This window comes from Hypomesus transpacificus, chromosome 22 (assembly GCF_021917145.1).
Source record: "Hypomesus transpacificus isolate Combined female chromosome 22, fHypTra1, whole genome shotgun sequence".
Lineage (NCBI taxonomy): Eukaryota > Metazoa > Chordata > Actinopteri > Osmeriformes > Osmeridae > Hypomesus > Hypomesus transpacificus.
Window position 1 is genome coordinate 3,081,227 of NC_061081.1, and position 22,194 is coordinate 3,103,420.

Here is a 22,194-nt window from a genome sequence, read left to right on the forward strand (position 1 = left end):
CCAAATGGTTGTACTGGCTATGGCCAATGTTTCTGCAATGGCTCTGATTGATTTTCCATCTTCTCTAAGACTCACAATTGCTTGTTTTTCACCCAAAGACAGCGCTCCGGTTTTCATGTTGTTTTCACCTCTGAATACAGTCTGCATAGACAAAACCTATCTTACCCAATCTGAACCTGAGTGTAGACATTCAGTGGTATTTATTGATTGAATAATGTATGTAATAGGACACACCTGGGCAACAAAACACACCTGTCAGTCATATGTTCCAATACTTTTGCTCACGTGACAAATGGGTGGGTTCGAACAAAAAGGTGATATTTTCTAATTTGTGCATCAGATCCTGATGTAAATACCTGGAAATAAAAGCTGAAACGTTGATCTCTGGTTTCACATTCATCGTTTGATGTCACGCCCAAATGTTTTCAGTCTACAGCAAAAATAAAGGAATTGGCCTCACTGTTCCAATACTTTTGGAGGGCACTGTATATATATATACCTATAATAACATTACCTCTCATACAAAGAAATACCAACGCTTCATTATAAATGGGTGTAGTAGTGAAAAAGTATTGTATTCAATACCAGTTGACAAGCTATTACCCAGTTAGTGTTACCATCCAGATTGTCCACATCCCCGCATAGTTGGAGTGTGTCAGATCTTATTGTCCCAAGATATGGGGGGGGGGGGGGGGGGGGGGGGGGGGGGGGGGGGGGGGGGGGGGGGGGGGGGGGGGGGGGGGGGGGGGGGGATTTCGGTAGGTATGAAAAACAGTGTTGCCAAAATCTTACTTCCCTTCTAACTATTACATTTTTGCAACTAGTATCAAAAGCTTTTTATGGCACACGTATGAAAAAGAGTGAAAATCCTTCTCCCCAGAATGTTAAAAAGAAATACTGAATTGCTGCATCGTTAAATAGTTGATTCAAGTAGCAGTTGTTTTTAAGGATTGTTAAATTGGTGAGGTAGCATGTGAGATAAAGAGAACTCATACACAGTAGCCTACTGCAATGCATAACTCATAGCTCAAGTTTACCACATAATTTATTGGTCCTAGAAGTTCACCAGGAAATTAAATGGGGCCTACCTGGAGTTGTCTGTTAAAAAGATACAGATCTGAATGCATTGTGGGATTTATACACAGGAATGGGTTAATATATCACGATAGAAATGGGTTGGTTTTTAATATATGACGTACTATCATTGAAATTACTAGAAATCACAATAAATGTCTGACAATTGGAACCTTCTGAGCAACTGGTAGGACAGGAGATGCCCTACTATTAGATTCAAATCTGTGATTTTTTTTTGGGGGGGGGGGTGACTATTTATGGGTGTGGTGGATCACTATATGAAACGGGCGGTTGTAATTTACTGCCCTTCTGCATCTTTAAAGGGGTGATTGACTGGGTTTTTGGGGTATTTCACACTGTTCCTTAAGGTCCAGGGTGGCTCATTTAACACACACGGTATATATCATTAGACATATCGAGTAATTCCAAACTTCTAAACTACTGTTAGGACAGGAGGTGCCCTACTACTTGATTCAGATGGGTGGGTGATTTTTTTGTGATTTAGGCTACTTCGAATGAATTGTTTGATTTATTCTGTATTGGGTGAATTTAAAAAAAAAAATTAGGGGTGGGGAAATAAATCATAATAAATTATAAATATATATCTGAGATTACAATAGGTTGTGCTCTTTCCAAACGCAAGCACACCTAATGACATCTTTTTCCCATTTAATATCCCTTTGACTTGTTGATGAATTAATTTAATTGTCTCTTTACACAAGTGTCACTCTATTGTGCAATATATGGAGTAGGCATGTCTTTGGTTTGGCAGGGAGGGCTCTAAAAGCCTGACTTTGGACTTTTGCAATTCAAAGTCATTCCCCCCGGTCTTTTCTGTCAAATAGAAGAAAGAGGCAGGAGAGAACGGGATGCTGGGAAGCGAGATTTTTCTATTTTGGAACTTGAAACCAATCTCAGCATCTATGTAGCTTACTTGAACGAATCCATACCAGGTAAAACTGCTTTTTGTCGTTGTTGAATGTACTGTTCAATGAGTGAGGTAGACATACAGTAAGCTAATTTTACTAGCTAGCCCAGCTAGCTGGCCATCTTCTCTGAATGACAGTATCTAGCTAAGAATACAATTATGTACGAGCCTTGAAACTACAGTAAGGTAGCACTAAAATCACCGACAAATAGTCTAACAAACCTAGCTAGCTGACTGGCTAGACGTTAAAAGTGCATTATGTTAGGGAATTCTATCAGCTAGCTAGTAGGCTAGCCAACATTTAGCTAGCAAACGTTATCGAAATAGAAACGAGCTATTCTTTGATAATAGCTACAAGCTAATGATGACAGTCGTCATGAAATTGGGCTGGAAAGCTTGTCTGACTAGATCAGTAGTATTCTATTTGGGCGTCGGCTCTGCTGGTAATGCTAGTAGGCCGACATGTTCTACCAGCTAGTTCAGTGACACGTTAGCTTAGCAAAATTGTCAACTTGCTTTATCGCCTATGTTCCTAGCCAACTATCCATCTTGGGAACCTATTATTATCCAGCTGGGGTGTATATTAGCTAGATACCACAGTGTCATCGACCCAAAGGTGTGAAACTATGAATCATGACAGTGATGAAGGTTGACACTATGCAGTAAACTATAACGCTAAATAATGTGTTTAGTAATTCTCAGCTTCTCGGTAATAATGCAGTTTCAACCCCTGACAAGGAAAGCAATGAAAAACAATTAGTTTTCTTCTACTTTTTGTTCTTCTTCACATTCTTAGTTTCATGTCCCTTGCTACTGTAAATATTGCAAACATTCCTCCCTGTGTCTGTGTATGGAGGAAGGGGATTCAGGAAGAGAAAGAGAGACTGTTGTTACCTACTGTACAATAAGCTGTAAATTACCAATAGACCAAGGCAACTTTCAGTTAGCCTATATGTGACCAGATACGGTTTGTCATCTATGTATCTTCTCTAATTGATATGCATTCCTGTCGGTGGCCATGAAGGCTGTTCTACTGATGATATAATCGCATACCTTTCAGAAACCATCTGGTGTTGTAAATACTGGTGTTTTGTGAACTGCCTCACAGTGATGGTTGGAAAATCTGTCTTATCCATGTCATGCATACAGTCTGTGGCACTGTAGGGTTTCAGTTGAAATAGCTAATAATTGTCTATAGAAGTCCACTATAAAATTAGGTTTTCTCTTCCTGAGTTATCACATTTCCTGTCTCCTAGATATCTATCTCTGCCGTCAACAACTTATTACTAACCCTAACTCTACCCCTTGGTGATAGTTAAAAAATACAAGCTGTTCCCTCCTGAATTGGTACCAACTTATTGGACCGTAGTTTACGATACCACTAGGCCATGGGATCTGATTGGAGTTTGAATTAGGCCAATCGGACGACAGTCAGTTACACTCGTGGGCATTGAAAGGCACCAGTAGTTCGATCCCAAGAGAAGAGGTTAGAGAAGTACACAAATGTATTAGTGGTAAGAAAGCCTGCGCACTTAGAAATACACTAGGCCTACCTTAACTCATGTTTATTTTCCCATTTGCTATATGCTGAACATGTGGATGTCTTGCAGTAAACTTGACATCAGAGATTGGTTTGGGTTTGTGGAAGTGTTGCGATTGAGGCAGATATGCGGAATTAGGTTTGAGTGTCTTGTCTTGGCTTTCAAGACAGCCCTCCCCCCTTTTAACTCTCTGAAGAGTCGAGTCAGTTTGTGTTGCACTGTTTAGTAGAGTCTGTTTCTCCAAGGGCCTAAGCTTTTAAAAACAGGGACGTAAAACGACAAACAGAACACGGTCGTTCTTTTTTTCCCTTCTAAAAATGCGCTCCGTTCATCTGTTTGGAGTGTGATCCTTCTAAAGCTCAATTGGGAAACAAATATATCAATGTGTGTGTGTGTGTGGGGGGGGGGGGGGGGTTAGTTAGTGACAAGCGTCTAGTTTGGTTGTGTGAGGTTGGTGGTGTTGTCAGGGATTTTCTGGATACATATTGTATTTATTTCCAAGCCCCTGCTGAAGCTGTTGTTATCCCCCGCATCCCTCATGACGTGTGGAATTCCAGACGTGTTATGATACCTTGTCTTGTGCTGTTCCATCCTTTAACAGGGAAAACTTTTGTACCCTGGTCCCCTGATTCACATCTCATTACTTCTTGACAAGCCTTGCTACTCGCTTCGAAAGCTCTGCAGATCTCCTCCCTTGCCCAATTGCGAATCAAAAGGTTGGAGGCCGTCTGGTGTTCTGGAGCGATTCTCATCTACAGCCTTAATCGTAGTCAAAGCAGACACAAGCTGGTGGAGAATTGACGTCTTCTTGTCAGGAAGTCAGCTCCCGATGGACTACAACAACCCCTCCCCCCGTAGTCTGGCTACTATCAGGTCAGCTCAGGTGGGTGGGGGTAGGGGAGTGGATTGGGGTTGGGGCTGGGGCTGGGGCTGGGGGCTAGGTTGGGGCTGGGGCTGAGGCTGGGTTGGGGCTGGGGCTGGGTTGGGGCTGGGGGCTGGGGGCTGGGGCTAGGTTAGGGCTGGGGGCTAGGTTGGGGCTGGGGCTGGGGGCTAGGGGCTGGGGCTAGGTTGGGGCTGGGGGCTAGGTTGGGGCTGGGGCTGGGGCTGGGGGCTAGGTTGGGGCTGGGGCTGGGGCTGGGGGCTAGGTTGGGGCTGGGGGCTAGGTTGGGGCTGGGGCTAGGTTGGGGCTGGGGGCTAGGTTGGGGCTGGGGCTAGGTTGGGGCTGGGGGCTAGGTTGGGGCTGGGGCTAGGTTGGGGCTGGGGGCTAGGTTGGGGCTGGGGCATTGTCCACGGAGAGTCATATATCCAAGGCTGTCTTTGTTTGGTCGTGCATTTCAAACAGATCAAGTTCAAAGAAGAAGGGGGGGGGGGGGCAGGGCGGAGACTAAATGGCCTGTTGATAGAGCCAGTCTTACAAGGGCTACCTGCTTCTTTCTTACATTTGTTTAAAGCTATTGTGTCTTCATTTCAGTGAGGGCCCGGGCAGGTTTCTCCTTTTGCAAGGCGTCTATGATAGACATTGTAGCAAGAGTCGAGTCCTCCAGACTGTGACAGGTAATCAGATTGCCTTGTGGGCTACTGACCGTGGGTTTAGGAAGCTGCATGAAATCCATTTTAGGCTTTGGGTTGTCGTGGCGAAATGAGAACATCCCTTTTCTTTGAGCTGGCACTCCTGTAGTCCTGTCTCGTGCCGGCCAGCCATGTAACGGCTCAAGCTACACAACTGCATTCCCTCCGGTCACAGCGAAATGTTATGACAACAGTAAATACCTTCTGTCTGGGTACCGTTATCTTGGCCTGCCTTTACACACACACACACACACACACACACACACACACACACACACACACACACATGCACACACACACACACACACACACACAGGCATCCCAGACCACCATTGCTGTCTATGGTAGTAAAGCTGGGAGCCACTTCAGACTCGTCTAAGACCTACCAATCACACGTCTTGTGTGCTTTCAAACCTTCATCCGACAACCGCCGTTTGTCCGGTGTCTCCGAGTTAGGTAGCGCAAGCATTTTCACATAAATAGCTCACAGCACTACATAGCTGGAAAGTTGCTAAGTTTCTTACAACGACCAGCTCATCGACTGTGAACCAGCATGTGTTCTCCCAAGAAAACAACTGCCTCAGGCATAAGGTAGTTTGCTTCTCTACTATAAGGGCTATTTCACTAACAACTGAAACCCAGGCCTAGGCTCTTTAAAGCTTTGTTGAGTGCTTGTTAGACTCCACCACATACCAAAGATGTGTGAATATTCTCAAACGTTTAAGAATGTTCCCTTCGGCGTTGACAGTGGATTGAGATCTTTAAAAAGGTTCCTCACTTCCATACAAGAATGTAGTACCATTTGGTAATTAGAAAAATTCTACTGAGTTGTTTTTTGAAGTGTCATGTCATATGGCGGTGGTGTTTAAATTGCTACACTCTTCTTATTGGTACAGGCTGATTGTGGATTTTGGAGTGGTTCTACCATTAGCAGTTGCCTGTTTTTTGACAGTTCTCTTTCGTTTGACTAGCCTCTAACTGTAATATAAAAATATTTGTTTTGATACCTTTTTTGACTGCGCTTCATTTTTCTCTGACTTTCTGTTTCGAATTTTGACTTTCTCCGACCGATTTCATTCCTCTTTATTTTGACTCCCTGAATCATTTTTGACTCTGACCGTTTTGTATTCCTCTTCATTTTGACTCGGTTAAAGACTCATTTGACTGCACTGACTGGTTTTATCTGTCTTTATTTTCACTGTCCTCAACTTGGCTTGGACTCTTTTGACTCTCTTACTCTCTGACTCTTCTCTGACTCGCAGGTTGCGTAGTAAATGTCGGAGAGAGCTGGAGCCCAGTATGAGGAAGGCGGGCAGGCCAGTGCCCGGCGTGTCCAAGGCCACCCCAAGTACGACTAAGACCCAGACCGCAGACAGAGCGAAGCCTGAAGGAGCCTCCATCAACACTACCATGGGCACAGCTGGCAAGACCACCACCAAGACCTCCACCTCTGCCCCCCTCTCTAAGGTGAATACAAACGCTAACACTATTAATAAACTAATGAATAAATAAATAAACGACAACAAAGAATTTAAAAACAAAGGCCCAGGCCCGCATCGTTAAAGGCCGCCATTTTTCCTGTCTCTGTCCAAAGGCAAAGAGCAGTGATGATCTCCCATCAGCCACCACGACAGGAACCGGGGCCACGGCAGGAAGTGGAGTTGTAGCCAAATCAAAGAAGACAAGCTCCGCCCACTCTTCAGCCTCCTCCAACCCTGGTGTCAGCAACTCAGAAGCCAAAATCAAGACCAGCTCAGGTATGGACCCTCAAACCATTATGGAGTAATGGGAGAAAATCTATTTTGATGAACCTATTTCATGAACATGCATACTAAATCTACTAATAAGCATCATAAATCTACAGAATACTACTAACACACTGTAGCCTTTTTTTACGAGGCCTGAGTTTGCACAGACTCTCAGCTCTGGTTTCTAAGCTTGTCCTGCTTGTTCCTCAGCCAAGCGCGGAATGTCCTCCGTGGCAAAAGAGCCCGGTTCAACCCGGGAGAGCGTCAGGGAACGTTCCAGAACCTGCGGCGCCAGCAGGAAACCCTCCGGCTCCTCCGATGCTGCCGGCCCGCCCAAGAGGACCCGCTCCAGGACCCTGGCCGAATCCGAGTCCCGGATGAGCAAGTCCAGATCGGACGGGCAGATCAGCAATAAGGCGGTCCTGGAAACTCGGGTCAAGGACCTAATGGGTCTGGCCAAGAGTAAGGATGTAGAGATCCTCCACCTGCGCAGTGAGTTGCGGGGAATCCGGGTCCAACTGGGACTCCCGGAGGAGGAGGAGGAGGAGGACGAAGAGGAGGAGGAGGAGAGTGACAGGGAGAGCAGAGCCAGGGAGGAGGGCGAAGGGGAGGAGACGGAGGCAAGCGCCGACCCCCCCCAGGCGAAGGAGGAGCGAGAAGCCCCCCTCTTCATGTCGGCCGGCGTGGAGTCCACCCTGCTCCTCCTGCAGGACCAGAACGCGGGCATCCGGGGCGAGCTGAACCTGCTGAAGAACGAGAACCGCATGCTGAAGGACCGGCTCAACGCCCTGGGCTTCTCCCTGGAGCAGAGGCTGGAGAGCCCCCACAAAGCCCTGCGCCTCCCCTCCTTCAGCCCGGAGCCCATCTCGTTCTGCCGGGGCGGCGAGGGAGACTGCGGCGCAGGGGCCGCCCGCCACTCCGCCTCCCTCCACCGCGACGGGACCTCCCCTCACACCTCCGCCCCCGGGTCCGCCCGCGGCTCCACGGAGGACCTCCTGAGCCACGCCCGAGGCCGCGCCGTCTCCCCGGAGGCGGCCGACGACAGCGAGTGCAGCGAGGCCTACCAGCCCGCCACGTCCAGCGACGACGCCCTGGACGCCCCGTCGGGCTCCGCCTCGGCCTGCGGCTCCTCCTCCGAGTCGGAGGGCTGCTGCGGCCCGCCGGGCCACGGCGAGGGGCGCTCGCGGCGGGGCAGCAGCGGCAACACCAGCGAGGTGTCGGTGGCGTGCCTGACCGAGAGGATCCACCAGATGGAGGAGAACCAGCACAGCACGTCGGAGGAGCTCCAGGCCACCCTGCAGGAGCTGGCCGACCTGCAGCAGATCACCCAGGAGCTGAGCGCCGAGAACGAGCGCCTGGGGGAGGAGAAGGCCATCCTGGTGGACTCGCTCTGCCAGCAGGGGGACCGCCTGGAGTTCTACGGCCGGCACATGGACTACTTCCGGGGCCTGCTGGACGAGCACCGGGTGCCCTACGCGGCGGCCGCCGACGCGGACGTGGCGAAGAGCGGCCGCTACCTGGAGCTGGAGCGCCGCTACGCCGAGGTGAACGAGGGCGCCCGCTTCGAGCGCGAGCAGCTGCTGGGGGTGCAGCAGCACCTGAGCGGGGCGCTCAAGATGGCGGAGCAGGACAACGCCGACGCCCAGGGGCTGATCGCGGCGCTGAAGGAGCGCGTGCACGCGGCCGAGCGGGCGGTGGACGTGGCGCGGCGGGAGCGCGGGGCGGCGGCGGCCGAGCTGGACGCCCTGAGGGAGGCGGCGGGCGGCGAGCAGGCGGAGCTGGGCCGCTGCCGGCTGCAGCTGGAGCAGGAGAGGCAGCGGGTGGCCGAGCTGTACGCCCTCCACGACGCCGGGGAGACGACGGACGTCCGCCACCTGCTGGAGAGCGAGAGGAGGGACAAGGAGAGGGCCGAGGCGGAGGCGGCTCGCCTCCAGGAGGAGCTGGGTCACACCAGGAACGAGGCGGCCAGGCTGCAGGACGGCATCAGCAAGGTGAGGGGACGGATGTTCCGCGAGACTCCGGTGGGGGGGGGGGGGGGGGGGGGGGGGGGGGGGGGGGGTTTGGAGACGTCAGCGCCTCTCTTCACACATGAAGGCAGTGGCAGACAGACACGTAGCAGAAAACGTTGAATAAAACGCGTGAGCTCAACCACGCATGAAATGCGGTTGAGCTCCGTGGCGCTTTTGTCTTTGTGCAGCTTTGTGGTTTTTCGCCATGTCTAGGTCGCGAGTGTTTCCCATTCACCTGTGTCTAATTCCACGAGTCTCGATTTAGTTTCAACTAAAGTGTGTGTGTGTGTGGTTCCCGCTCAGCTGGAAGAGGACTTCCGGGCGTTCCGCGACGGCGTGCAGAAGCAGCTGGCCGAGCAGAAGCGCGCCCTGGCCCAGCAGCGCTCCCAGCTAGAGGAGCGAGACACGGAGGTGGCCGACATGAAGGAGACCATCTTCGAGCTGGAGGACGAGGTGGAGCAGCACCGAGCCGTCAAGCTCCACGACAACCTCATCATCACCGACCTGGAGAGTGAGTGGGGGCGACCGCGCGCCGTACGAGGGGCTTCGCACGGGCGCCCGGGAGACACCGTCGTGTGGCCGGCGAGATCAACAATCACATCACGTCAAACATTGATATATCCTTATTCGCCGTAGGATCGTTTACAAGCCGCTCTGCATTGCTCAAAATACACTCGGCGTCTGCGTCGTTGTCATGTTAACGAGGCACATTTGTGACGAGGACGGTGGGGACGCGGGCTGAGTGCCGCATGCAGCTGATTCTTCAAACACTAGGGGGCGCCAAGGGATGGTGGGGAAACGCCAAACAAAGGGCTCTGCTGATGATTGCACCCTCGCGTCCCTCGCTCACCACCTGCCGTGTGTCTCTTCCTCTCCAGACTCTGTGAAGAAGCTTCAGGACCAGAAACACGACATGGAGCGCGAGATCAAGATTCTCCATCGGAAGCTGCGGGTGAGCTCCAGCACGCGTTTAGGCAAACGCGCGTTTTTTTCCCCTCGTTTTGTCCTTTTAAACACGTCAAAGTCGAAGAGACTCTTATTCTGACACCCATAAATGTGTTCTCCACTGCGTTCGCCTGTTGACGGGCGTGTCATCCCGTGTTGCCGTGCGACTTCCTTCACATTGGCTTGTGGGTGTGTGTGACGGGCGATGTGTGCGTTCGTTCCTCCGTGCAGGAGGAGTCCATCGAGTGGCGCCAGTTCCAGGCCGACCTGCAGACGGCCGTGGTCATCGCCAACGACATCAAGTCGGAGGCCCAGGAGGAGATGGGAGACCTGCGGCGCCGCCTGCTGGACACGCAGGACAAGCACGAGAAGATGAGCAAGGAGCTGGAGGACCTCAAGAACCGCAAGTATGTCCAAATCTTCCGGATCCAACTGAGCCCGTGCGTGGATGAGTGAGTGAGTGCATCTGTACACGTGTGTGCACCTCCCCCTCTCCCAGCGTAGTAACCCCCCCCCCCCTGTGTGTTCTCCCCCCTCCCAGGCAGGATGAGGAGAGGGGCCGGGTGTATAACTACATGAACGCCGTGGAGAGAGACCTGGCGGTCCTCAGGCAGGGCATGGGGCTGAGCCGGCGCTCGTCCGCCACCTCCGAGCCCTCGCCCACCGTCAAGACCCTCATCAAGAGCTTCGACAACGCCTCCACCACAGGTATACCCCTCAGCCCTGGTCCTCAGTCCTGGTCTTGAGCCATGGTCCTCAGCCCTGGTCCTGAGCCCTGGTCCTCAGCCCTGGTCCTGAGCCCTGGTCCTGAGCCCTGGTCCTGTGCCCTGGTCCTCAGCCCTGGTCCTGTGCCCTGGTCCTGTGCCCTGGTCCTGTGCCCTGGTCCTCAGCCCTGGTCCTGAACCCTGGTCCTGAGCCCTGGTCCTGTGCCCTGGTCCTGTGCCCTGGTCCTGTGCCCTGGTCCTGTGCCCTGGTCCTGTGCCCTGGTCCTGAACCCTGGTCCTGAGCCCTGGTCCTGTGCCCTGGTCCTGTGCCCTGGTCCTGTGCCCTGGTCCTGAGCCCTGGTCCTGTGCCCCGGTCCTCAGCCCCGGTCCTCAGCCCCGGTCCTCAGCCCCGGTCCTCAGCCCCGGTCCTCAGCCCCGGTGACCTGCATGCTCGGGGGCTGTAGGTGGCAGATAGGCCAGTAGATAGCAGTAACGCACCTTATTGTTGATAGTTTAGTACCGTTGACCAGCCCTTACGATTGGCTAATCCAAGCCTAAATCTCTGCCCGTAGTTTGATATTTTGGAAGACAGTTCTGTCCGTCTTCCCTGGAAAGGTGTGACCATCAGTTTAGGTTCTGGATTAAGTATTATATAACCAGCAGATTTGAAAGGAAGTGAAACAGATGCCTTGACATGAAAACGACCCGTTCTGAAGTCTCTCTGCGGCATGAAAGTCAGTCAACAGCCCCCCCAAATAAGACACACGGCCAGTAGATGACAGGACATAGAACACATGACCAGATAAAAAGGAAATAGCTAATAGCGCATTAGCGCAGAAGAAATCCCAGACTCATTCCACAACACGCCTTCCACAGCTGTGGAATGTTCTAGGCTCTCTGACATCACCAGCCTCACGAGTTATTTCCCAGGGGCCACCTTTCCCTTCTAACACCCCCCCCCTTTGTGCTTGTCTCTCCCTCCTCCTCTTCACCTGCAGGTCCAGTGCCCACCACCCCTACTGCCACTGTGCCGCCGGCCATCGCTACGGCGATGACGCGGACCCCCCTCAGCCCCAGTCCCTTGAAGACCCCCCCTGCTGCAGCAGTGACCCCCATTCAGGTTGGAGCAGAAGTTCTCACACACACACACACACACACACACACACGTGGACTCATTCATTTGTCACACATTAGCACATGGAACACACACCGAGACACACTCACACGTGTGTGCGACATACACTCACAGGAGACGGGGAAAGGAAGGGGGGAGCAAAGCTTCAAGTCTCAAAGCGCCGAGCTCAACAGATATCACGGCTCTCCTACTTTCCGGTGGTTCCCCTGTCAGGGGTGGGAGGGTGGGGGTGCGCTCGATACGACAATAGCAGACCTGCGCTCAACACGACCTGGGGGAAATCCCCGGGCCATTCCCTGCCTCCCTCCTCCTCTCACGGGTCAGCGGATCGTCAGGAAGTCCTCCCCGTGCTGACACAGATTGTGCATGAGTGACACAAGGCCACCACCGTGTGACAAAACAGGATGTTTGTTTGTGTGTGGGTGTCAACTTGGATCGGAAGATGGAGGGAGGAAGGATACTGTAAATTCTAGACATGTTCAGTCACTTGCTGATTACTCACACAGATTTACACCCGTTTAACACGCCGGCCTAGATCAAATGTTCCATGGGCACAAACATAAGCCGAGTTTCCACTGCAAGTCTCTGGAACTTGTACTCCCCAGAACGACCTTTCAAGTATATGAAATACACTTTGTCACTGTGGGTGACCGGTTCCAATTGCTGCTCACTCGACCAATCACAAATCGTAATTGCTGCAAGCCCCGCAACAAATGTACTAGCTCTGAAACAGGAACTTATTTGTTCCTGCTTTTTGCTCCCTATAACTAAATGTAGACCTGTGTTTACTGCCGATGGAAACGGTAACTTCTCGGGGAAACTTCTTAGTTCCATGGTAAAGTTCCTGCAGGGGAAACGTGGCTAAAGTCGTCGATAGTCGTCGGACGTCTCATGAGTTTGCACAGTGCACCACCACACGGCCAGTGGGACAACACTTGACGGATCCCTCTCCATAGACATAAGGTTCCTTCCTTGAGTTGGCTTTCGCCGTTTTAAATCAACGTGAAGGATCACTTTAATCTAACAAGGCTGGGCCCACTCTTTGGCGGGAGAAGGACGGTTATTCTGTGTCTTCCTCCTCGACGCGCCTCCCTTTATTTCCCTCTCCCTCTCTCCGTGTCCCGCTGTCGTGCTCTCCGTCATGTTGGCTGACTCATGTGGGATTGACGATCCATTGTATACCCAGCAGTTTGAAGAGAAGGGTTCACTTGATTTCCCCTTGGGTCTGTCTGAATGTTTGGATTGATGCGTTTGCTCGGAGATGGTTCTTGTTCAAGCAGGATCAATGATTGATTCCCCCCCTCGGAATTAGAGAGGCAAGAGGGAGACAGTCGGGGAGAACAGCAGCAGTGTTGTTGTTTGTATATGCTAAAGGACGGACTATGCAGCATGTCGAATATTTCATATTTCTATATCATTTTTGTAATTATACATTTAAAAAGATATAGTCTCATTGAGTTGTTGTCATTCTCCCAAATTCACCATATCCTGTGAATGTCTCTCGTGGGGTCATTTTGGGGGTTTTAGTGTCTGGGTCACATCATGAGGTGAGAGACAAATGTAAACCCTTCCAATTCTCTCCATGTTCTCTGAGTCTTTGTGTTTGTCGTTGTGTTGTAGAGGCACACAGTGTCGACCGCCAAGCCCCTGTCTTCTATGGTGGACAAGAGGTCCAGCTACACAGACCTGAGTATGACAGGTGGGTAAACACACACACACACACACATGCACACACACACGCATGCCCACACACACACACACACACGCACACACACATCCTCTCTCACACCACTACAGAGCAGTCACTGCAGGTTAGGAGAACATATTTAAGAACCTAATATCCCAGTGCCATAGCAACATCGCAGTCCCATCGTCATACACCACTGCCAGTCCCAGGTCTCAGAGGGGGAGCCATGCTACAATATAACATAAGTGCTGGTGTGTATTTATCCCTGGGTTCATATATTCATATACGGCTTCACCCAGTTCCGACACACACCTTTTTCCACTCAGCTAAGCACCAAAGCCCCATACCGCGAGCGAGGCCTACGAATACCCGGGATTTGTCGCCACTGAAAAGTCGTTTGGCACGAGCTGGTATTTGAATGCAGGTGGTGTTATTGAGTTTGGTATGAACATACAGTCTTGTTAACCCGGGCTGTGTCCATGCGTAGGAAAGACGGTGAGAAACATGAGTTCCCTTTGGTTGATTTTCGGTTTTGAGAGAGTGCGGGAGTAACATTCTGTGTGTGTGTGTGTTCTTCTCCACAGCAGATCACCTGCTCCGGGCGTCACCTGGGCCTCACACACCCTCCGCTCTCCAGCGAGTGCCCAACATGGACTCCTCTAAGTCCCTCTCAGGTGTGTGTGTGTGTGTTTGCATACCTGCCTGTGTGTGTGTGTGTATAGTCTGCATTAGGCCAGTTCACTCGACATAGTAGTGTGACCAGCAACAGGGGTCTAGAAAGTGTCAGTTAAACGTGCTGATAACCCCAGCAACGTTCTGGTACATTCTCATTACTTGCAGTGTGATCACCTAAACTTTAACAGGCTCTGTATAGTGCGGACGTCTGTTACCCCTTTTCCACCAGTGTGAACTGGGTGCTGGTTCAGAGTTAGTGCTGGTTCAGAGTTAGTGCTGGTTCAGAGTTAGTGCTGGTTCAGAGTTAGTGCTGGTTCAGAGTTAGTGCTGGTTCACAGTTAGTGCTGGTTCACAGTTAGTGCTGGTTCAGAGTTAGTGCTGGTTCAGAGCGAGTGCTGGTTCCGAGTTAGTGCTAGTTCAGAGTTAGTGCTAGTTCAGAGTTAGTGCTAGTTCAGAGTTAGTGCTGGTTCAGAGTGAGTGCTGGTTCAGAATGAATGCTAGTTCAGAGTTATTGCTGGTTCAGAGTTAGTGCTGGTTCAGAGTTAGTGCTGGTTCAGAGTTAATGCTGGTTCAGAGTTAATGCTGGTTCAGAGTGAGTGCTGGTTCAGAGTTAGTGCTGGTTCAGAGTTAGTGCTGGTTCAGAGTTAGTGCTGGTTCACAGTTAGTGCTGGTTCACAGTTAGTGCTGGTTCAGAGTTAGTGCTGGTTCAGAGTTAGTGCTGGTTCACAGTTAGTGCTGGTTCAGAGTTAGTGCTCGTTCAGAGTTAGTGCTGGTTCAGAGTTAATGCTGGTTCAGAGTTAGTGCTGGTTCAGAGTGAGTGCTGGTTCAGAGTGAGTGCTAGTTCAGAGTTATTGCTGGTTCAGAGTTAGTGCTGGTTCAGAGTTAGTGCTGGTTCAGAGTTAGTGCTGGTTCAGGGTTAGTGCTGGTTCAGAGTTAATGCTGGTTCAGAGTTAGTGCTGGTTCAGGCTTAGTGCTGGTTCAGAGTTAATGCTGGTTCAGAGTTAGTGCTGGTTCAGAGTTAGTGCTGGTTCAGAGTTAATGCTTGTTCAGAGTTAGTGCTGGTTCAGGGTTAGTGCTGGTTCAGAGTTAATGCTGGTTCAGAGTTAGTGCTGGTTCAGAGTTAGTGCTGGTTCAGAGTTAGTGCTGGTTCAGAGTTAGTGCTGGTTCAGAGTTAATGCTTGTTCAGAGTTAGTGCTGGTTCAGGGTTAGTGCTGGTTCAGAGTTAATGCTGGTTCAGAGTTAGTGCTGGTTCAGAGTTAGTGCTGGTTCAGAGTTAGTGCTGGTTCAGAGTTAGTGCTGGTTCAGAGTTAGTGCTGGTTCAGGGTTAGTGCTGGTTCAGAGTTAATGCTGGTTCAGAGTTAGTGCTGGTTCAGAGTTAGTGCTGGTTCAGAGTTAGTGCTGGTTCAGAGTTAGTGCTGGTTCAGCTAACTAGCCTGGAACGGGTTTGCTTTTTCCCCTGGCTCGAGAGCCCCCACAGAGCCAGGTCAAACATCACTGGATTAGGTCTCATTCTTCCCAGTAACGCTAGCGCCAAACACAACATTAACAGTGGCGGAAGTTGCCTTACATTCCAAATGACAATTGAGAATAACAATGATAACGTAACAGCCTATTTGGATTCTTCTCAACATCGGAAGTAAGATATCAATGTCAGCCGTGGCATGTAGCTACCCACCTAACATCCATTACGCTGGTGATCGAATGGAAGAATTCAGATATAGCTAATCAAGGAAGGAATCCCTGTCAAGTCCGGTGGCTTTTATTGACCTTTCAATCGTATACGTGGTACAGAGCACAGTGAAGCAAAACAAAGTTTGTCTGTTGAAACGTGAAGAACTGGTTTGAGGTTAGGCACTGGCTCCAAACCAGCAGTCAAAATAACTGGGTGGAAAAGGCGTGCGTGTCAAAATGTGGAGGTATCGATTTGACTGAAATTTGCTTAGAATGTTTTCATTCAAAGCTAAATACAAATGGTGCATAGTAGCAAGCACAGCCCACGATCGAGGATGGTGTCCTCTTCACAGTTTCAGATTGTCTGGTGCAGTTTGGTGTTGGCTTGTGTGTGTGTTCACTCCCGGCCCGCTCCCTCCCCCCCCCCAGTCTCCCGCAGGAGCAGCGAGGAGCTGAAGAGGGACCTGTCCGCGCCGGACCCTGCTCCACCCTCCGTCTCCCTCATCACCCTGGCCGTGGCTGCCTCCTCCTCCCCCTCCTCCCCGACAGCCTCCGTCACCCCGTCGGCGAGGGGCCGCTTGCGGTAGGGCGCACCCTGTGTACAGTGTGTGTGTGTGTGTGTGTGGGGAGGCTTGTTCCCTCTCAGCCCCTCCTCCTCCTCCTCCTCCCCCCCACCTCATAGATAAACGTGGAAGCAGATGAGCCTTGCTGACAGTTTAATGGCCAGTTCTAACAGCAGGAACAGGAGGATGACGGGAACCACTGGCCATCGCAGAGAGGCCTGACGGGAAGCCCGTCAAGCTGAAACCCGATAAGAAATCGACCAACGCTCGATTCGCTCGAACGTCTGGGCGGTCTGAAAAGACCCGTCCTCCTTTTTGTCCCTTTTTTTTGTCCCCCTCGCTTTCTGTCACCGTGTTTCTGAGGGATTTAATCTCGCCGAGGGGCCTCCTTTGTCCTTTGGCCCGTCATGCTAGTCACTCAGCGAAGGCTGACAATGAGCAGGGGTAGGAGAGTGGTTGTCGGCGGGTGTTACCGTCCCTAAGAAGGGCTCAACAGGACACTTTGTTTCACCTCTGGAGATTCTGTAGGGTTTTTCCAGATCACCAACACTGTAAAAAGCTAACAGCCATGTAAATACTGTACTTTATATCTCCCCTTTTTCCCCCTCTCTGTCCCCGTCTCTCTTTTTCTTTCTTTCTGTTCTCTCTCTCTCACTCTCTCTCTCTCTCTCTCTCTGTGTCTCTCTCTCTGTCTCTCTCTTCCTCCCAGGGAGGAGAGGAAGGACCCCCTCTCGGCGCTGGCCAGGGAGTACGGGGGATCCAAGAGGAACGCTCTCCTCAAGTGGTGTCAGAAGAAGACTGAGGGATACCAGGTACAGCCTGCCAGGCCCAGCAGCTACAGGGCCACTGTTTGGCTCCTTAACGTTACAGCCTCTGTGGCACCTGGCTCTGGCCCACAGCAGACTGCTCGTCTGTCAACAGAGTTAGCATGCACACACATGCGCGCACACACAAATATATACAAATATATATATGCAGACACGCACATACACAATCACACACACACACACGTATACACTCTGGGGTGTAATCGGCGTAGCTGCACACAGTGCGTTCACCACGTACCTGATACGGGTGAATTACGCGTGGGCCACTCTGGCGAGGAATACTACACCATAAGGTGTGCATATTACATTTGATAAGGCGTGCGTATAGGCATGTGCTGTGCGTGCTTCGAAATACTTTGCTCGGCGATGAACATCCTCGTCGCTAGAAGCGCAGAGCCGTTTTTCCCTGACTCTTTGTCCGAAAATGAACTCGCCTCGGGTCTATATGTCATGGGTTGTGTGCACAAGGCCAGCGTCAAGCCTGAATGCCTGTGTGTGAATGCTAATTCCGAGCGCCACACATCCGTAACGCTATTGGCTGAGGGAGCTGTCAGTTAGGGGAGGCTTACCCTGATGAGGACGACGTGTCCGTTTTAAGGCTATGTCAAGTTCTCGCGTGCGTTCAGAGGTTTGATGTCACCGCGCGGGCGTGTGCAGGCGTTACTGTGCGCTTTGCATATGAACCGGTGACACGTATACACACATGCACTCACACATGCACACACACACACGCACACACCAGCATCCTCTATTTGCCCCAATCAGTTTTGTCAGGTTTGCTTTCTCAAGGTTCAATGACGTATTTATGGGACACACAATGTGATTCTTACCTGTGAATAGTGTTTTGATAAGCGCTGTCTAGCCCTTAGGGCTAAAGCAACAACAGTCTTTTCCCGTCCAAACTGACCTCCTCCCCTCCATACATCCCACCTTTCCTCTGTACTTTTCTTCATCCCTTCTTCTCTTTTGAGGCTTTTAAAGATGTTTACCTACCAAGCCAGACCGTGTAGTTACCATGGCGCCGGTTATGTCCCGCCCATATCAGGAAGTGAGCCAATTTTCACCAATAGTCTTGTCCTCTGCCGGCCTGTCCTCTTTTCTGAGGAGGGAGGGTGCAGGTTAGCGCACATTAGCATGTAGACAAACCTCCCCTTTGTTTTTGGTTTCCGCCCAAGACAAACATGTCTCGTTTGCTTGACTTGTTCATCTCCTCCATCTCCTTTGCGTCAGTCATATCAGCGTCAGAGTGAAAGTTGTTCATTAAACTACCTCAGTGATGGTTGTGCGTGTGTGGAGTGAAACGCTCGGCTTTTACCACACACACACACACACACACGGCCCTACCAGGAAAAAGATGAGAACAATTCCAGGATCCACCCGCCTCTGGGTCCTGCTCGGATCCACCCTGCATGCTCTGCTAGCACCATGTCTCCCCGGCCTCTTTCCACCCGGTACAGAGTGTACAGATCCCGACCCCCTCCAGCTTCTCTGCTGTCACACTGACATAAGTGGTCTCTCTCAGGCCCCACGGGGTGCTCCCACACCTCTGGGTGTCGCCCCGCTGCGCGCTAACGACCGTCCGTTGTCTCGGGTTCACATGCTGTTTGGTTTCTCCCCGGGATCCCACTCAGACGGCGCGACACCGTTGATTGGGCGCCCTGTGGTAACCGGCGTCAGACTCGGTGGACCTACGTCCTCTCCGCAGGGGGCCTCTTGTCATTCCGCCCCAGCATTTGATTGATCCCCCGCGTGGCAAACGGCGTACCGCTCGACCCAAAATGGCCGGCTCGCCTCGGTGTCGACGAACGAGGTCACCTGTCCACTGAAAGCCGGAGTTGGAGTTGGCTCTCCGTAGCCTCCGTAGCCTTAGGGTTGAACACAGGCTATTTTTCAAACAGTTCCTCAGAGAGCAGGATGGGACCTGGGCCCTAACCTCGCCACGACCAAGCCACTGAATGCACGGACGCCTTTCCTCAGTGTGCCAGAGGTCTTGTGGAGGAGGGGGTGTTCCGGACGAGTGGACTCGTCACACTTTGTCTGGGCTGCTGCTCATCCTTAGTTTACGCCACTCAACCTTTTCCTCCTTTGCCTTTCTGATTTCCGTGCTGGTTTTCACCCGTCGTGGAACGTTACGGAACACGGGTCGGATCTCAGAGGATGGTCGAGGCTGTATGTGGGCCGCTCTTTAAAAGTTCCACGTTCTTAGCATTCCCGGAGTAGCCCTGACGCACGAGGCTATGGAATGGGTGTGGCTCTGTTAGGGGGTTTTCTTTGTCAACCCCAAGAAAACGGGTCTTCTCTGGTCTCTTCACCTCTCTGTCCTTCTCTCCTGCCCTCTCTCTAGAACATTGACATCACCAACTTCAGCAGCAGCTGGAACGATGGGCTTGCCTTCTGTGCTGTCCTCCACACCTACCTCCCTGCCCACATACCCTACCAGGAACTCTCCAGCCAGGACAAGGTGAGGACGAAGACACGCGCGCATGTGCGCGCCTCTCGAAAAAAGACAAGTTTCTGATGTTCTCAAACACACACACACACACACACACATCTCTATCACAGTCACATCACAAAAATTGGAGTCCTAAAACGTACAGTTAGACGCAGTCAAATACTCTTTCAGTGGTATGTATCATTTGCATAAAACGTTTGCATGATGTACTCCCATTGACCGTTGAACAGCATGAGCAGAATATTGCTCTGCTCGTCTTATTGGCCCTTGCTGAATCATGGAATGTCCTTGTCTGTCCTCCTCTCCAGAAGAGGAACTTCACGTTGGCTTTCCAGGCGGCCGAGAGCGTGGGGATCAAGTCCACACTGGTAATGTTTCTCCAAAGACATTAGAAACGGCCAAAACCGGGGGTTATTTCAAACGCTTTGTCACTCAAGGATTTGTCATACAAGCCTGTTTAGTCAAATGAGCTACGGGATTTATTCGACTCGAGCCCTCTCGCCCCTCCAATCCTCAGATAAGCGTGTCACGGTTTGGATTCAAACCGCCAAACTTCCTCATGACCAACCAAAGGAGAAATGATTAAACTTATGTACATTATGTCAATATTTAGGCCGTGGCCGCTGCAACTTCGAAGCGTTGTTTTAAACAGCCCGAGCTGAACAGGAACACGGAGCTGATGTACGGCCCCCCTCAGCCCCCAGCTGTGCCCAGGAAGCCTGACCTTAAAAGAACATATGGCTCCATCCATGGCAGGCTACTGCAGGTTGGGCTGAATGTAAATTCAGGCAAACAGGTCTGGGTTTCGTCTTGAGAAATCCAGTCACCCCCCTCCTCCACCCTGAACACACACACACACGCCATTTACACACTCCTACCTTGAACCCCCCCCCCCAACACACACACACACAAACGTGTCAGAAAGCCTAGCACATTATGCCTGTGTCACTTATATGGTCATTTAAATACTGCATACAACATGCCTCTCCCTGGGTTGGAGAGTTCAGTGGAAAATGTTTGGGAAGACATCCTCCTGTGCCAAGTGCTGTGTCTTCTTCCTCGGCGGTCTGTTATGCAGTACGTGGGCAAAGAATGTGTTGTCCCTCACGCACTCCGAGCAATGTCAGAAGGGCTTCCTTGGAAGCTCCTCTGTACGTTCCTCTTTCTCCTCTCTCGAACAAGCTTTGATGCCCTCGTCTTTCTTCTCTTCCACTCACCTTCCATTTCTGCCACCCCCTCTTTTCTCTCCATTGCTCTTTTCTCCACGACCTCTCTCTCTCTCTCTCTCTCCCTCCCTCTCCCCCTCTATCTCTCTCCTTCTCCCCCTCTCTCTCTCTCTCTCTCTCTCTCTCCCCCTCTCTCTATCTCTCTCTCTCTCCCCCTCTATCTCTCTCCCTCTCCCCCTCTATCTCTCTGTCTCTCGCCTTCTATCTCTCTGTCTCTCCCCCTCTAACTCTCTCCCTCTCCCCCTCTATCTCTCTCCCTCTCCCCCTCTATCTCTCTCCCTCTCCCCCTCCCTCTCTGCCTCTACGTCCGTCTTTCTCTCAGGACATTGGAGAGATGGTGCACACTGAGAGGCCAGACTGGCAGAGCGTGATGACCTACGTCACCGCAATCTACAAGTACTTTGAGACATGACCTCCGGTCCCGCCTAGACCCCCACGCTTCCTTCCATCGTGACTACAAATCCCACGTCTCTCCGCCACACCGGACATCGAAAAACCTTATGCCATGCGACCTGCAATCACTGCTGTGAAGTGGCGTTGAACTGTAGAGATAAATGCCAAGGCCTGAGATGACTTTACGTGGGCTCTCATGGGCAAATTCTGAAAGACATTTCTTGGTGGAGGCTATTGGAGATAATATCCTTTGACTTTGAGCTGTCCAACTTGCCCAGACTACCTGCGGTGATCTGGTCCTGCTTGTACTGACACCCCACACAGCGAGCCAAGCCGAGTCCATTAAGGCCAAGCTGGACTGAAGAATGACAGTCTGTAGCGTTCTGACTCTGCTATCCTCTTAAGAACAAGCTTGCCAGTCGAAAAAAAAAAAAAAAAAAAGCCTTCATCCACAATTTTTGTGTTCGCTAAATGAATGTTTGGTAGGAGTGCCTTACCAGAAAAAGTGCTTTGCCAACCTCTTGAGACACCAGGAAGCTATTTTTAGACTTGTGTTTGTTGAAATAGACAGCCGGCTTGAACCAGGCCTGATTTTGTTAGCTCACTTTTGTGACTATTGAAGCAAATAGAAGCACAGTTGCCTGAGCTATTGTTCTTACGTATTCCAAAGATGAGGTCACAATGTTGACGCTGAGGAAATCATTAACTCATTCAGTGTTACCATTAGTCTGTCTCTCAATCTCTGCAAACTGTGAATAGGACGATCAACAATGGGAGACATTTTGTCGTTTGTCGTTTCAACCAGTGGCCGTCTCACGTTTTCAACGGCGCTGTGTATGTTGTTGGGGTTAAGTTAGTAAAGGTTAGAGCTTGGCCATATTGACTGTGCTCAAGGGCTACATTGTTTTCAGTGTGGCAAACACCCACAGTCTTACTGAACATGACAGGGAGCTAGTGTTATAAGCTAAACGTTGGGGCATTACAGTAAACGAGGCATGGATTAGTGTTTAACAAATCCTTGTTGGTTTCCTAGCGCAACGGGGGGGG

At 51.1% G+C, this 22,194-nt stretch overlaps 1 protein-coding gene across 2 annotated transcripts; it reads left to right on the plus strand.

Moving 5' to 3' along the window:
- The first annotated feature begins 1,809 nt into the window (after window positions 1-1,809).
- Window positions 1,810-22,194, plus strand: specc1lb (sperm antigen with calponin homology and coiled-coil domains 1-like b). 2 transcript variants are annotated; one of them, XM_047044714.1, is made up of 16 exons: window positions 1,810-2,027; window positions 6,375-6,579; window positions 6,707-6,869; window positions 7,071-8,851; window positions 9,173-9,380; window positions 9,748-9,821; window positions 10,046-10,221; window positions 10,356-10,522; window positions 11,517-11,638; window positions 13,274-13,352; window positions 13,928-14,014; window positions 16,116-16,269; window positions 16,959-17,061; window positions 19,421-19,537; window positions 19,837-19,896; window positions 21,077-22,194. In XM_047044714.1, the coding sequence occupies exons 2-16, from the start codon at window positions 6,412-6,414 to the stop codon at window positions 21,164-21,166; spliced, it is 3,549 nt and encodes a 1,182-aa protein (XP_046900670.1). In that variant the 5' UTR covers window positions 1,810-2,027; window positions 6,375-6,411; the 3' UTR covers window positions 21,167-22,194. The 2 variants fall into 2 exon arrangements, with proteins under 2 accessions (XP_046900670.1, XP_046900669.1); XM_047044713.1 differs by having other exon boundaries at window positions 1,811-2,027; window positions 13,925-14,014.